Source organism: Dicentrarchus labrax, unplaced genomic scaffold (genome assembly GCF_905237075.1).
Source record: "Dicentrarchus labrax unplaced genomic scaffold, dlabrax2021, whole genome shotgun sequence".
Classification (NCBI taxonomy): Eukaryota; Metazoa; Chordata; class Actinopteri; family Moronidae; genus Dicentrarchus; species Dicentrarchus labrax.
The window spans coordinates 5580688-5598641 of record NW_026136710.1 but is presented as its reverse complement, the minus strand read 5'-3'; the positions used below and the strand labels follow the sequence as shown (position 1 = coordinate 5598641).

The following is a 17954-nucleotide window of genomic DNA, read 5'->3' as shown; positions in this document are numbered from 1 at the left end:
CTGAGGGCACACTTCAGACCTTGCTGACACAGTAGAGGAATAACAGAGGGAATAAGGGGGCGAAAGACAAACATCTGACATGAGTTAGGGAAATTCTCTTAATTATCCATGGTGGAAACTCCATCTTCCCTGGGGCTACTGAAGTCTACATCCTATTCCTAAATTCTATAGAAGTAGTGTGCTCTGACAGTGAAGCATGACATATAGCTTGGACAAGATAATGCAGACACACGTGACTACAGCAATGTCCGTGTAGAGAGTCCGTTTATGGATTATTACACAGTGATCTACACACAGTAAATTCTCTACTTAAATCTGTAATAGTCCTTATTATCTGTGATGACTAATGCTTCAAAAACTTATGTGCCCAGATACATCTGGATTACTGGATGACAAAATCAAGCTGGGGAAGATTGCATTTCACACATGGAGTCAGAATGCCTCTCAAATAAATCTCAGATGGATCTCTTCCCCACTGAGTTGATTTTATCTCTGGGAAAACTTAGATTTGACAGAAAAACAAGGCAGCAAAATGCACTCAGTTGCCTGCAATGAATCCTACCTTCATGAAGGTTATAATGTTCTGTTTTTGTTGAAACAGTCTGAGACGTTTCATTTTTTGTTCACTCCATTTGCATCAATGACAGCAGGCTAAATAAAGGAAAAGCCTCTAATAGACCTACATACCTAATAATCCTGCAACTGAGTGTAAGATGACTGAGATAGATTCTTGGTACCTAGCTTCAGGTACATACTTCCAAACCTTGTTCCTAAATGTTTTCTGTATGTAAATCAACCATGTTTGAGTGGTTGTAAGGGTCTGACGATGCTGTCGAGGACTAATTTGTGGTAACGCCTCTGAATAGGGCTTCAGTGATCCAATCTCGATACATGCTCAACAATGTGCAGCTTCATTCAGAAGACCACTTAACACCGCTTTTCAGAGTTGTCCACTGAGATCAGATGTACTGCAATAAGATACACATTAGTGTTCATATATCAGATAAAAGGGCATTCATATTTCTGCATCAGACCCAAGCAGGGTTTCAAATTGCCAGGTCTCCTATAAGAAGGGTGCATGAGAGAAGCCATTATCCATCCACTCACCATCCAAGGTAGACCTGTAACTCCTTTTTGACACCAATAAAAATCAAAGTCCAGGTGCATTTGTAAAGTGTTGAACTATGGAGCCTCTGATTCAAACACTTTACAAGAGCAACTGAGTGTAGCTAATAATAAATAATAAAAACAGAAGCCCAGTCAAGGCCTGGCAACATCAGTCAACCCAGTTTTACTACTACCTTAGAAAATGGGCCGAAGTGGGCTTAAATTGGATTCTGATTTTGGAAAATCTACTGTAAATATGGAAAGCGTTGTCAACTTCTCTGCAGCACGGCCTCTTTGTTGTAAATCAGGAGCACCTCTACAAGTAAATACATCTTTACCTTAGATGACTGAAACATGTGTAAAAAACAAACATTGTAAATAAGGGGGTGCTGAGCGAAAAAAAGTCCTGAGGTAAAGATGAGGAAACAGGATGTGTAAAACTCATCATGTCATCACAATATTAAAGCTCTTAACGAGCATCAAGCTCATGTGCCGCATGTTTTTACTACTTTTTCCTGGCTCTGGTTGCACTATGGGAGCCCCAAAACTCACTTTATCCCAGCCTTATTAAAGGCCTCCCAACCCTTTGCACTGCTCCTCTTCATATTGCCTATGACTCCCCTGACTCATTCCATTTTTAATCCTTTATTTCAATATATCTTAACCTCAAATCCTCTTCTTCGCAGGCCCATCACGCTTTCTTACCTATCCTCTCGAACTTATCACCCCCCGACCCGCACACATGCACATACACCCCCACCTCTCTGCCCTTGTTCAGACCATCAGCCAGAGACAGCCTATCAGCGGATACCAAGGAAACCTCTGGATGATGTCATGTGGTATGGTTGCTGTTCCAAGACTGACATCAGTGGGGAGAGAGCTCCTCATTCTTTCCAGAGTATGACCCAAACGTTTTGGCTCCGCTGCCCGAACCTACCGCTCCAGCTTCCCCACTCCTCCACACTCTCTCAATTTTGAACATCTTGTTTTCTTGACACCAAAACCTCCTTCTGATCTACTCTCTAATATGACAAATGCACGTCTTTCTGTGACAAAAACAGCACTGTATGATCACACACATTCATACCGCACAGGGATGCTTTAGCTTTGCTTTGTCTGTAACAATGGAGGCCAGACAAGAACTGCTGTGTTTGCACGGCTCCACCTCGGCTACTTCGACTCACTTGAGGTCCCCTGCCGATTACCTCTGAGTGAGGCCAAGTGGTCCATCTGTCCTGTTTGTGCTCCTTCAAACCACCATTTATTCCACTGAACGCTGCATAGAACCAAGGGATGGGCATTAAATTATCTCTGGTTTTTCTTGGCACCGCTCACTGGGAAACAACTGTGAACACGGAAATCAGGGGACACATTCTGCAGATGGACTATGTCATGCAGGCCCTACCTTCTGAACAACAGATTAAAATACACACAAGCTCTCCACATCCATAACCCTACAGTCCTGAAGAAAAACAATACCACTAAAAGTCATCAGCTGGACTTTGCTAAAGATACTTGCTCTTAATGGCTGATTTTACCATGTACATTACAGTCATTATGAAGGAGTAATTACTATTTCATTTGCAACCGATGAGCACTGATTACCAGGTAAAATACCTGTCTTCTTATATAATCATCACCTTAATTGCCTTCATAGTCTTTACTGGCACACGCTACAGCACTCTTATGCTACTAAGCTACTAAGAAAAAAAATAACATTATGGTACTTATAGAGGGTAGACACTCTCTGTGACCACAATAACCATGTCAGAAACCAAACCACAAACCACCTCAGCATACATAAGTACTACTTGCCTCCTGAGGGCTGTATGTACAGAAAAGACAAACTCTTCTAAAGAAAACTGCAGGCAAAAGAAACCATTCACTGTAATTAGGTGTTATAAGTCAGATTACCCGTTCCTCCTCGACTCTGTATTTAAATATGTGTTTAAACTTTAAACTTTTTAATCCTTCACAACAGTGATTGTCTCTTTTTTAATGGAAAATTCTGTCTTAACAGTCTTCCCTATAAATGCATGGAAATCTACTGTGACTCTAAATGAAAACTTCTGAGGAATCAAATCAATGCTGTCAAAAACAGCTCTCTCAAACTGACAGCACAAAAGTGCTTTTGCTCTTTCAGGTTATTTCCGCTTTTACATGCTTCTAAAGTGACTGACTAGAAATTGCAGGAGTCAACTGAATTAATTGGCCTGCCGGTGAAATCAAATACGTTTTTTTGTGTTTTCATGCTCAACACCTCTTGGTGGTAACTGACTCTGGCAAAAGTCAACACAGGATCAGACTAAACTACAGAGGGGAGAAGGGAGTAAGAGGAGGAAAAGAGTGCAGCCTGAGCATAATTTGGAAACTATGTGGCATATTTTCCATTTTCTGCACGCACTGGAGCCTGTCCTGTCTCCCAACTGGCAGACACACAGCAGGAGGGCTTTTAACATCTCTCACAAAAACTCTGTCTGTTCCCACGGTAACCATCGGACTGTTACTGTGACTCTGATAGCTGGGTAAGATTTTAATTGTTCCTGTATCACCTTAATCTAATGATGAGTATGCTACGGGCAATAATAAAATTACAGCAGAATTACAACTGTAGTGCATAAATGTAGTCATCGTGTTGGCAACTGGAGGAATTTACTAGTGGCCCATTAGGGGAAATAATAGCTGTAACACACATACTGGAACATACACTAAAAACATCTGTATTTATGCCTCATTAAGTAGTTCAAGTCAACAACTTCACAAGAAACTAGAAATAACATAATCCATGTAATGTAAAACAGTGTTGTATTCCCCTATACCACATCTAACATTCTTATGGAAACAAATCCATACACATCCAGTACAGTTCATACTATATGTCCTTCTTGAAATATACATAATCTGGCTTTGGTTGTGAGGCTATGATGAATGGTTTTGAATGAGTGCAAGTGCAGTTTCAGTTTTATATCCCATCATATATCTATCTCCCCTATGGCTTGGCAGACTAACTTTAGGGATTGTGGGGGGGTGATGTCATATTTCATTCTTTTTGTCTGTTCTCACTGAGCAGCAGTGAGGTTAAAGGTCAGCTGGCTCAGCATCAGTCACATCAGTCAGCCTCTGTTACTAATTATTATTGAGGGCCTCAGCCTCACAGACTAATCCCCCTTTAAACAAGCACAACTCTGACGAGACAAAGACAACACTATTCCTTGTGCCTTGTGCCTCACTGTGTGTGTGTTTGTGTGTGTGTGTGTGTGTGTGTGTGTGTGTGTGTGTGTGTGTGTGTGTGTGTGTGTGTGTGTGTGTGTGTGTGTGTGTGTGTGTGTGTGTGTGTGTGTGTGTGTGTGTGTGTTTTAGGCACTATCCTAACTAATTCTGATTCTTCACACTAGGTGAAAGCAAGTGTATTTTATGTTGTGATGCATATCAGGTACCTTTGGGTATAATAAACCCCTACAGGCTTCCTGTCACTAGTCAGATTATCATTAATCTTTCATCTCCAGCCATAAAGAGTTTCTACACATAAAAAGAGGAGGAAGGAAGAAGTAAAGCCCTTATTCGAATTATGAAAACCTGTCACCGCTTGTTAAAAACCTCTGTAAACAAAACTGTTGCAGCAAATTCAGAATGTAGACATGAAACCACAAACAGAAATATCACAGTTTGACTTGAGTTCTGCTTAGTAGCCACAATGAGGCAAAACTTCAAAACAGCAACAGCAGATGTGACACAGTTGGAAACAGAACAGCATTCAGGGACATTATGTTTTCGTGTGGAAGATGCGGAATATATGACACCTTAAATTAAATTTGATTTGCGACTGTGTGCATGTGCATGGGTGGGTGGCAGAGGTTGAAGGATTAGATGCTGGGGGCTCCAAAAGCTGAATCCACACATTTACAGAGGATGTGGCCATTACCAAAGTCCCCATCAGTGCACCATGACACACAGAATGGGGATTGGGGATGGCCATCATTTGCACCACAGCCACATGTGTTTGTACTGCAGTTAAAATGAAGAATCTCATCTGCTTTTATGTAATTTGCTAAAGGACTTTAAATCAAAATAAAGTTGGCCTGGTGACTGGTGGTGTGCAGACTTGTTGAGAACAGCCTTGAAAATAGAATATAATGAGAGATGCAAAATTGTGTCAGTTGTCCAACCTATAATCACCTCAATCAATTCACAGAGTCACAAACGTACCAAATGGACACAGTTGAGTAGAAAACTTGTGTGCATCTAGTAAAAATGACACTGAGCAAACCTAAATGGTCCACTAATTGAATACATTATAGAATTACACAATTTAAAATATGTAGGTTAGGAGTTACAGTATAGTGCCTACCTCAAAGACTTCTTCATCAAGTATTCTAGTTCCAAACACTACAATTCCCTTGGTATCGATGATGGGGCTGGGGCTTCGGAGCAGCTTCTGGGTGGTCTTCTTTTTACAGTCCAGAATGAGGGTGATGGTCTGCCTGTGCACACTGATGGCCACTCGATGCCATCTGAAAGGGGAGGTGAAGTTAATTCACACACGTACTGGGTTACATGCTGCCCATTTACACACTAGTAACACACTGCTAAGAGCCCCTTTTGTGTTAGCCCTCTCGTTCAAATTCAAATATATGTCGTTCTGTTTTCTGGAGTGAAACAGAATCTCATTTTACTCTTTCTCAAATCCCATTTTTTGGTGATACAAACAGAAGTCTGTCCGCAGGCAGAAGACCCACATTTCAGGACACTGCAATCCACATTAAGTGTAACGGATTAAATGTTGACTATCACAAATGAACACTGGCCACTGTTCCGTTGCAAAAGGTACACCTGGCCCAGGTGCTGCTTAACAAACTAAACTACCATCAAAGCCTACATCCACCTGGACTTTAATTAGAGGGGAAGATGCATAAACAAAAAGCAGAGTCTGATAGGGGTTTACATAAATGTATCGTACAATTTTGGTGAGAGAGACTGATGGATGTTCATCAAGCAAACAACAAGTGCACCTACTTTCCGTCAGCTAGGTTGACCCCTCTGAAGAGGGGGTAGTCCTCGGGGCTGGGTTTGCCTGTGTGGTCCTCGTACAGGAAGACAGGAGAGCGGCCCACTTCCAGTCCGAGCTGCTGGATGCCCTGTTCATTGTACACAGACAACAGGAAGGACTGGCTGCCCTTCTTCGGCTTCACTGTAGCCAAGATGGAAAAGTCCTCCGGGAACACATCACCTGGCAGGATGGACGGTGGGTTGGACAGAGAGAGAAACGTTTTTGGAGAGTTATAAGTAGTAGTAACCATTCATCATAAGAGGAATGAAAGACTGTGTTTGTGTTCAGGATGTTGTAATCTTATTATTATTTTAGGAGACTGTCCTCTTTTGTGTCAAGAGGGAATATAAAAGTTATTATTGCTGCTCCTAGTGCAGAGAAATGTTACAAAAATAGAAAAAGACAGTTTAGATGGGAAGAATTAGGAAGATGAGCTGAAAGGAAACATCAGCAATTTGTGTAGTGCCCAAAATGTAACAGGATAGGATTAATCTGAAATGGGTGGCTGGCAGACTAGAGGACGGTCAGAGGAAAAAACAAAAGTAAGAAGCAGAAGTGCAAAGTGGAGCGTTTCCAGCGCAACACAGGATGAGAAGCTTAATGACAAAAGCATGTGATCCTGGGAGACTTTGTTGAACTATCCTTCAAACCCCTCCTCTCTGCTCCTCTCCTCTCCCACAGCTGATCGATCTAACAGACGCTGAAACGCTCCAGCAGAGGGTTGGAAAGGGAGAAATAGGAGTAAAAAAAAATTTACAGGGGAAAGAGTTAAAGACACATAAGTGTGGAAATGGAAATACCAATCATAATTTGGTATTCAAACACATAAAAGGTGTAGAAACAGACATAAAAAAGACGTGTTTGCTTCCATCTGCTTGGTTCCACTGTGCGGCCTCAAGTATTTCCTCCATTTTGCTGAAGTGTGAGGCACATCTGTCAGACACATTCCCCTTAGTGGGGTGTTCTCAGGACCCCAGAAAGAGGGCAGCCTTTCCAACCATCTAAGGAGCTTGCTAATGCAGAGGTCGGACTACACTTGAGGCAAACAGAGACTTTTGATCTATTAGTTTTGGAAAGAAACAGAGCAAATCCGACTATATTGAAACCAGTACTGTTATGAGTAACCAGCTATCTGGATTATGTTTTAACTTAAGCAATGAAACCACTTGGATTCCAGTAGCAGATCCTCGCTGTTCAGTATGCGCAGAGCGGAGATTTCCAGACGACCGGAAAAGAGAGGCAGGGTTTGTGGCCGCAGTGGTTTTGTAGCACCTCGTGCAGCCATCAAACCCCCTCACTCTGCCATTCCATTTTCAGAATAATAGGAGACAGGCTGGAAAATGCTAAATTCGAGTGACTAGGGTTTAAATAGCCAATCAGAAGCTGCGAGTAAAAAGACGCCTCAGTGGGAATGTCGCGTGGAAACCTGAGGTTGGGGAGAGATAGTGGAAAAGGAAAGAAGAAAAGAGAATATAAGAGAAGCGCTAGGACCAGATTTACCACCATCATGCATTCACTTTATTCTTTATTCTCTACTCTTTACTTTTTACATTGTCTTTCACCTAGTCAGCATCTGACTCAGTGTCTGTTTGCCTTCCTGCCTTTTTCTATGATTCCTTCTTTAATGCCAGGCATCAAATCACATCATGCGGAGAGCACATGCCTTGGCAGTGTGCTCCCTCAGGAATTCAGCTTGGCATCATATGAGAAACATTGCTTTAATTGACAGATGCTTCGACAGGATGGTGTAAAGCAGACGGCAGGAGAGAGAGAGAACATAAGAAAGAAAGAGAAGAGACAGACAACCCTTCAAAAACCTCGTATGGAGGAGTTTGGTGACAGATACATAAAAGGCGGTAGGGGGCAGAATATTATGGAATAAAGGTGTTATGATGCAAAAAAGCAACGTGGAAAAGAAAAGAAAAGAAACCAGATTAAGGAGAGTTTGTCGCTTCATCCTGTTGCTTGAGCCGTGTCTGTCGCAGTCACAATGACTCAGCGCTGGCTCAGGACAGGCTGTTTGTGTGCAGGTCAAGGGTCAGCTGAGGGGTGAAAGGGACACCAGACGAAGAGGGAGCGTGGGGAATGAAAGAAAATGAGAATGACTAATTTTCAAATTCAAGGTACTCTTTCTGAAGGGCCGAGTTAAACTGTCCCTGAATAGAACTGAAGTAGCATTTACACAGAAAGAATCCTCATTTGCGGATTCATGTTTATGCAGTGTGTCCCGTCCTCCCTGCCATCACTGCAAGGACTGAGATGCCCTCAGGGAACTTCCATCATATCGCTGAGAAGAGGAGGGTGAAAGAGGGACGTTAACAAAAATAGAGGAAAAAGATTAAATGAGCACTCTCTTGTGTCGGTGTCCCTTCATCCTCACTCTCTCCTCAGGACATAGAAAAGGGTGTCTGTGTGTGTGTGTGTGTGTGTGTGTGTGTGTGTGTGTGTGTGTGTGTGTGTGTGTGGGGGGGGCATTCAGAAAAGCTCGGGTTTCCCTGGAATGTGTCTTTCAAACTGCTACTTCAGGCCTCCAGATGAGAGATACCTCATTCCTCATTTAGTGTGTCTATGTGTGGACATGGTGGGAATGGAAAGGCTGTGGTGCCAGAAGTCCTGGGAGTTTACACTGGCAGCACCACCATCAAGTGACTAAAAACGTCTGGGAGACTCAAAGACGAACCCAGACATCTCAACCAGCCAATCAGGCACAACCCAACAATTTCCTCCAGATTAAATTACCAATTAAAGTTACTTTTTATTTTGATGGTGGGAGAACTGCAGCATTAGAGTTGATGAAGAGAGGTCTTATTTACAAGTAAAAAGAGACAGACAGTGGTTTGCCTGCTGTCTCCACTTTCACCCTGTTGGCATTTGACATCTACACCTCAATTATTCATCATCTACAAAGAATTGCAGAATCACTAAGAATACCTCAAAAGTCAGAGAGGGGCAGGAGTTATGCCAGCACTTTGACTGACCCTCTCTACCATCTGTCAGTGTGCATACAAGCAGGTAAATGGGGTAGAAAGTCTTGTGTCCTGTAATTGGTCATTCAGTCATCACCGTGTCCAAATCCCTCCTTCTGTATGAGACAAGCAGCATTCCAGTGGGATTGCACATTGCTGCCGGGACAACAAGTGTACCTGTCTGTTGGCGTGCAAAATAAAAAAAAGGGAGAAACGTGGACAAAGAGATAGCAAAAGAGAGGAAGATAAGACGTGTATGATCCTGAATATACGTGGCTCTAATGCTGAGGTACGACTCAGGACACAAATGTGCCAAGTTCAAGGCCCGAATAAGATCATGCAACTAAAGCTCTGTGGTTTAAAAAGAGGGAGAGATACATATGCCTTTTTGTTTGTGAACAGCTCACTTGGATTATGTGCAAAAAATATCAATATGAGAAGCAACTTATTCTCTATGATCCACCTCTGATTACTTCTGCGTCTGGTCATGTCCTCACCATGCATTGCCTGGAGGCAATGGGATATAATTCAATAGTGATAAGTGCAGACTCTACTTAATTAATATAAAATTATACATCAGGAGCAAACTACTGGAATTATTATCTCATCTGTGTCAGCTATAATGACAGTAAAAGTGGGTTTTTGTTCATTTTGTGTTTTGTAATAAAATATCTGGATTTCTAATACCACCTATCTCATTTTACTTTTTGGTGCTGTTCATATATACAATCTTAATAGATTAGTAATAAACCACATATAGAGGTAGGTTTTTTAAAAATATAATTATAAGATACTATGCATGTGGGAAACACCTAAGATAACAGTCAACACTGCCCTAGGCTTTATGAAGTTAATAGAATATGTCACTCTTGAGCCATGTTAGCAAACAACAACAGCACCATTTTTGCTTTTACATCTTGTGATCTTAACTTGTCGCAGGCTCGCAGCAGAGGGCCCTCACTGGACGGCCAGTGCCAACAGCGGTCCAGACCACAAGTACGAACGCCAAGTGACAGCTCACCCCATTCAGAGACTACGTAAGAGCCACTGCATCAGTCTGTCTTTGCTGTATGTGCTAATGCTGGTAAACAACACAGACGGGGGTAAAGAATGTGATGAGCTGCAGTCAGAGATGTATGGCGATTTGAATTTGTATATACTGCATGCACCCAGAGGTTCTATTTATTTCTCATACATTCATCCGGGTACATAAAGGGTTACTAGACGACGTCAGACTATTGAGACATGGGAAGTGTGAGGTATAAAAGTTAAATAGGGCAGACGGCTTCATTGCCCCGTTTCTTCACTTCTCATTCACATAATAAAGGTAAGAAAGAACTTCTGTTCAGTGCCTCAGTAGTTTCAAATGAATCATCCCTTCCACATGTTTGCCTAATGATTGCATGTCTGCACTTGCTCTTTTCCAACACATCATCACAGACTGTCTGTGGTTATGGGGTCACAGGGCAGCATGTTCTGAATCACAGCTACTGTGGTTTTTTATTGCCAACATTACAGTCATAACAAAGCAAGCATGTTTGCATGCTTTTGTTTTCTATATGTGGCGTTGTTTTACCTTTAAGTGGTTGGATGCTGTGTTGATAATTTAGGCAAATTGTACCTCCAGGCTTCTGGCCAAAGTCATAACTCAGTAGCAAACTTGCTTAAAGGGAAAAAAGAGATGGATAAAATGATCTCACAAGTTTAGCTGCCTTCTGGAATATATTAGCTGTATATTCTCTTAATGTCAAGGCGAGAGAGGGACCACATCACAGACGCTACTAGATTTTAAGGCCTTCAAGCCACAGACAGCTAGTTATTCTGTTTGCACCTTAAGACTATGTGGTGCCTGTTCTGAACTCCTCCAAGTCGGTTTGTTTTATGTGGACTGTTATTTTGGATGATCCAGAGTAGCATGTGTATAATTATAGCATGTGTATCTAAACAGAGACTCATACGGGCTCTGCTGTCATAGAGCTTCAAAGTGAACAGTATTTGTTTGATTGGAGAGCATGATAGGGCATGCAGGCCATAGGAGCCCTGTGGCTCTACTTTAAGCCCCAAAGAAGAGCCATGGCATGGATCAAAGGTCCACTAAGGCCAATTCAACATCTCAGAGGACCATGAATGGGGCTGTCATCCAATCTAAGCTTTGTGGGAGCTTTGCTCACAGGAAGGGTTATTATTTCTCCCTCTTTTCTGCATTTAAACCACATGACTGCTCTTTTTTGGGGGGCTTTTTATATCCTAAGCTGCAGAGAAACCAATCACAATCATTTCATAAACTGGTTGTCTGGTCACAGAATTATGGTTTTGAAAGTCTGTTCCTGTAAGTATACAGAAAAGGGAGCCTAGCATGTCTCACCAGACAGAGTTTAGATGAAACACAAAGGGAGAAAACACTACGACGCAGCAGCAGTCTAGGAGAAGTGATAGAGGGAAAAATGATGGCGCTTGAGGGAAAATAAAGAGAGAGAAGGAGGGAGAAAAGCGAGGAAAGATTGCCGGAGAGGGAGGAGAGAGAGGAAAGTACTACTCCAGAGCAGTAACCCAAAGCCACGTCAGCACAATAGAACAAGGCAAAAGTGGAACCCCAGACTTCCCTCCCCTCAGCCACCCCTATTTTCACTGCTTTTCCATCGTCCGGCTCCTCCTACAACATCAAATATTACAGGGCTGGATTTCTCATGCATCTGGTGTGTGTTTTCAAAAGGGGGAATTTGCATGCATTATCTTTATTTATCCCTAGATTCTATTTGACATTTGAATGAATAAGCAGTGTCCAGATGTGCTAGACATCTCTCATTTCTTTACACGTACAATACTCACAGTAGAAGCTGCAGACATGCAGTATTTGTTTTAGTAAGGGGTAAACAAGTTTACAGGGGGTGAAAGAAGAAACAGCAGGCATACCCTGCCTAAAATCTCATAAACCAAAGATAGAGTTGACATAAATAATCAAGTTACAGGAGACAGTAAAACTGCTACCTTGGGGGGAAGGAAAGGAACAGGCCAGGTGGGAGCAAATGCAAATTGCTTTCCAGCACATTTAAATGTTATAATCCCAGTTTACAATGATGTGGGGTGAAAGGTCATAAAGCTGACCAGATGGCAAGACTGTGCAGCAGAGACAACTTGTGAGATGAGTTAGGATGAGTTAAGATGAGATCTTGGAAAAGGCACAACATCTGTGAGTGTAGTGTGAAAAGAAAAACTAGTTTGTTTGATGTAAGAGATACATTTGTATTGGTATTCGCTCTTTGAAGGTAGAGAGATACTGTGTGTGTTGAGTCAGATACTCACCTGGATACAGCTGTTTGGTGGGGGCGCTAAGCTGGGCGTCTTTGGATACTCTGTAAGCCACATCGGGTCCTTGTGTTGACCGCCTATGTGAACAGAAACCCGTTGTTCTTGTAACACCCTCCGGTAAATTGGGAAAATCTAAAATCTTCAAGAGGTCTGCTGGTTCCACTACAGAGAGGAAAAAGAGAAACATGAAGAAAAAAGAATGTTAGATTCATTTAAAAATGGGTTGCAATAACACTTAGACTGTCTAGACATTTGTCAAGACTTCCATAGAACACACGCATGCTAAATTTACAGCCCATATATCATATTGTTTGTACAATCCCATAAATAGGTACAACCTTTTAAAAGACACAGAATTTATGTATATCAATAAGCCTTGATTATGGCTTATTTTTTGACCATTGCCTCTATTTTCTGCCTTTTGCTGACTCAGAAGCTCTAGTTACTCAGCAGGAGATCTCACTGTTGTGGTTCAGAGAAGATTTCTGTTATCCATTTAGGCGCTAAACAGAGATGTGCCCATTTATAGATCACCATGATCATGGGTTACAGCAGCAAAACCCATCCTTCCATCCATTTCCCTGCAATGCTAAATCTACCGCTGCCTCCCTTTGGCCACAACCGTGCAATTTCCACACTTTCAGGCCGGTCGTCCCGACTGTAACCAGGCCACCACAGAACTACACTGGGTCAGAACAATGTGACACGGGGTTTGACCCTAAACCGCACCCTCACATGCCAAAACCACCCAGGACAAACAGCTGTTCCTGCAGCCAGATGCACACACAACAAACTAGACAATGACACCCATTAGCCTCCAGTCATGTCCCAGCTAAGATCTGGACAGAAAAGGACACTGGGTCATGTCTATAGGGACCTTATACTTGCATAAGGACAAGGGCTGTCAGGGTGTTTTAAGGAAGGGCAAACACTAAAGTGAGGAAGCAAACGAAACAGAACAGAAGGATTTTATTGCACAGGAGTTTAAGAAATAACACAAAGAGAAAAGCGAGCAAGCTGTGGATGCATATTTGAATGTGGACAGTCAAAAGCAACCCACACACAGGTACAGCAGTCCTAGTGTCAGGCTACAAAGACCACACACACCGTTCAGGAAAAAAAAACAACTTTCAATAGCCCCATCCATCTAAGAGTGAAAGGGATGCTGGGAAAGGTGGAAAGGGGAATGGGCAGAGCAAGACTGTTTGTGCATTCTCTGTTACCCTGCAACAACTTCCAGCTGGTTGTCATTACACATGACTCACAGGCAGATCAATTAAAAAAAAAAACTCAACATTCTTAAACAGTCGTCTCCATTTAACTACACTTTGGCTGCATGTGTTCGTCCGCAGCTGTACAGTGATTGCGACAAAAAAGCCTTCCTCCTCATCAGCATAACTCTGATTGCACGTTGCCTACATTATCTTATGATCAACGAGACAAAGAACCAACTTAAGAAAGCTTAATCAGAGTATTCAAGAGTTAGTCAAAAGTTCTTGGATTTACAAACCATCTGCCTGACAACAAATACAAAACGCAATCACAAAAACATCAGTTGATGTTGAGTTGACAAATGAAATAAGACACTTTCTAACAGTTTTTACCTGTTTATACCAACAAATATACACATTAAAGTCTGTGTAGACCATTTTGAGGAGAAAATGTGGGATTCAAGTCCGATAAATGTGGTGCTCAGTGATTTCCTAATCCGGATGTTCTCATCATCTCTCATCTCACTCTTTCTATCTCTCTTCAAAGCTACCCCGTTCTTCCTCTCTTGGTGGGAGTCCAGTATCCAATTCGCAACGCTGTAATTGTATTTCTACACATGCGAATATGTAGAAGGGAACGTTGCTTTGGGGGCATATTAGGCAGACACACATGGATCTGTAATAGCAGCTCATCTGAGAGAAATATATAAATCCTAGAGCCACACCCATCTGTTTCAAAACCCACCTCGGCCAACATTTATACATGTCAAAAAGTACTACGTTCATATTCCTGGAAGTGCATACCACGAAAGACTGAGCCTCTAAGTAGGTGAAGGGTCTAAACAAAAAGGCAGCTTTGTCTGTCATCAGCTCATAATGAAGAGACAGACACAACCTCACCCATCAGCCAGAAGATGTCTATCATTCACCCTGATGACAGAGCTTCATATAATGAGCTCGTCTCTGAGCGCTCTGCCACAGTGTAATAATGTGTCAGAATGTGATGGGAAATGTAGTTCTTTTACAAATGCTCTGATGCGTCAGTCAGCTGTGTTTGACATCGTTATCACTTATTGGTCCAGAAGTGGGAGATTATGGGACTGATAATATGATATTAAAAATGTGATGCACATGATGCTAATCTGTTACATTGGTTGCTGAGCAACTGAGGCGCTTAGAATGCCAACAATAAACGTCTGAAAAGTTGAGTAAAGGTGTCAGCATGATGTCAGAAGATACAGCATTAAAGCACACTTACACAGGGAAGCAAGATGATTACATTACAGCATTTATGTTTACATTTTAGCAAAATGTTTAAATCTGTTCATCAAATATGGCAACAAAACATAAACTGTTAATAGCTGTCAAAATAAAAAATAAAGAATAAACACCTTTACTAGACTAGACTAGAATTTTTTTATTGTAAACAATTGCTAAAGGTTTATGGCTCCTGTTTATAATTTGGTCAAGTTGGCTGATTCTAGCTGAGAGACAGAAAACAATCCTTACATGTTAGAACAATGTAACCATACAGTTTTCAACAATGGCTGTCTAACTCTTCAGAAGATTATACAGGGCATTGTTCATTTAAAAATAACTGGAAAATCTTTCACTATACCTTTGCACTCTAGCATTTTGCATCTATCAGACAAACTTTCTTGTTAAAAACAGATTTTAGATTTAATTCAAAATCAGCTTTAGTGAGACAGACACATAGCTACTGTTTCTTCACTAATATAAGAGTGACACATAAACTGGTGCATGAAGCATTTTCATTTAATACCGTTTTTAACAAGGACCATGGGTTTACCAAGCAAAGCTCACTTTGCATTTTTCTCAGACAGCCACAAATGTTCTCTGTAAAATCCACAACAGTCTGCTTTGACACTACAGTAATTCCTTCGAACCTGCCAACAACCGAGAGCACATTATCCCTAGGGAGATAAATCAATCGATCACTGACGGTTGCACAGAAGAAGTCCAAACAAGGGATGGAAATAACCTAAGTGTCCTACGGTTAAACACAGCGACCACTGTCTGAATGATGGGGTTTACATGTCAGATTAAACCTGAGCTACAGTTTTAGGATCTGCGGAACAGTCGATGATGTTCGTGTGAAGTTAGTCTGTGATTCTCAGACTGTTACAACCAGCCAGCCGTAGCCTCCCTTTTCCATCTCCTCTTGATTTCATCTTCATGTAGCCTCTTCCTACCACAAACAAGTCTCCCCACTTCCTTAAATGGACATAACCTTGCACATGCCCTGCTGCTAGAGACTCTGGTGGTGACAGGTACAAACACTCACTTCATATTTTTACCTCAAATTTTTAATATAAGAGTGTATTTCCCTCCCTGTAATACTCATATAGGTGTCAGAGTACTCAAGATCACCCTGTCAATACATTCGCTATCATTTCAGTGTCTTTGTGCTGAAAAAGCCGGTCTTGCTTTTAACACAAACGGATAAACATCAGCAGTGGCTGATGCCGAGCTATCTCCATTTATCAGATCTTTCCAACAAGCCACAGCCATTTTATTAGTTTCCATATGACAAAAACACACAAGCAATGAATCAAAGAAGTTCCTTTAGGCAACAGCAGCCTACACAATGCATCATAACAATATGGCTGTCACAATAACAATAACAACATCATAACAACAGCCAACTCAGCACCACAGGGAAAGAAGCAAAAGGGGGTGGAAGTCTGTGGGGAGCATCCAGTCGATGCTAACCATGTCACGACCCCTGCTGTTGCTTTTGCTAATCCACACTGACACAAAGTAATCCCATGGAGATCAGCAGCTTTTTGGAAAGGAAACAATTGTCATCAGGATGCCCCCCCCCTCCATTCCATACCTGTTAACCACTTTTTCCTTCCATCAATCAGTGCATTATATTATCAAACTGTTCCACTTTCTCTTTTCCATTTTCAAATTTCCTTTTTCCTCCTGCAACATCTTTTGTATTCTTTTTTTAACCAAGGTTTTAGGTTCCCTGATGGATCTAAAAGCAACCACAGGGCCTCTGCTGGGTCACCTGGAGGTGAGCCAGGTGGTGGGGGCCAATTAGCAGCTTACAGGAAAAGAGGAGGACGGTGAAAGGATAGCATAATATATCTCTGTCCAAACACCAATAACAACATAACAGACCTATCGAAAACCCATCCGAGAAACAGCAAATGTCTTTTCCAATAAAGCAATGCCACAAAAGATCAAAAAAGTCTGTGAGAAAAGCCAGTAAGACACTGTTACAATCACAAACATTATCAGCTCTACTTCCTTCGCTCCGTTTCGTCAGACATATTCTTACACACCTTCATTCATGAATTTCTGTCACCGGCAGTCGACCTTCCAGCGGAAGCTGTCCTGACCACATCCTAAGCCGCAGGTATGGGTCTCAGTCCCACCTTGTTAAGCTGAGATGTTTACCCACTTAGCGTGGCAGATCCCCCGAGAGGCCAACACCTCTGGCACTAGATGCTAAAAATACTTCTCCCTCTGACCACAGCCCCTCACATCCAAGAGGCAGGTCCTCCGTACATACACAGGAACTGTTTACATGACACGGTCTTGTGTACATTTGCTCTTTGCCAGTCTGCTGACCCTCTTCTGCTGCTTTCATGCAAAGGAGCATGGCACATAAAAAGCAGTACTATAAATACAGTGCATCCTTTAAGCCTTAGTACTCTTTGGAAGCTTTTTCATGTGTAAATAAAAACAGCTTCTTTCCTTTGCTTCTCGTGTTATCTATACACCGCCTCGGTCAACACACTGGGGAACTGTTCCAGATTTATTTAACACTCTGATCAGCCACAGGGCCTCTGCTGTCCACAGGTAAATGCATTTACAATATAATCATGTTAAAGGAGGTTTGAAATACTGTTCATATGGTTAACAACTCAACACATTCCCACAGGATTAATGTATATGTAGAAGTTAGTTAGTTAGTTAGTTGATGAAAACTGAAAAACTTGGCTTCCTTAACTTAACAGCTCAAACTTCTTGCCCTCATGTCCAAGTCTGAAAGATAAACTCATAGATGGATGGGATCTTCTTCTACTCGCACAGTAAGTGGAAACTTGTACAAATTATTAAGCAGTGCTGTATCTTTGATGAGATGTGCTAAAAGAGGAGCGCTCAACTTTGTTTTCCGTCTTTTACGGGTTTGTTTGTCAGACATGGGTTGGATGAGGTTGCAGCACAGTAAAAGATAAAGTGTGAATTATTTTTAAAATGTGTGGTGAAACTTACTATATTACAACCGACTGTGACATAGAAAAGTGGGTATGATGTGGTTTTGCAAATATCTTCCCC

General features: G+C 41.8%; 1 protein-coding gene across 1 annotated transcript in view; it reads right to left on the bottom strand.

Annotated features, from left to right (window-relative positions):
- col5a1 (procollagen, type V, alpha 1) overlaps positions 1-17954 on the bottom strand; it is a 73401-nt gene that overhangs the window by 43625 nt on the left and 11822 nt on the right. The window contains exons 2-4 of the mRNA XM_051411749.1: positions 12424-12591; positions 6121-6334; positions 5456-5618 (exon numbers count right to left, since the gene is read on the bottom strand). Coding sequence (XP_051267709.1) covers positions 5456-5618; positions 6121-6334; positions 12424-12591 — 545 coding nt within the window. The remainder of the gene's footprint in view (positions 1-5455; positions 5619-6120; positions 6335-12423; positions 12592-17954) is intronic.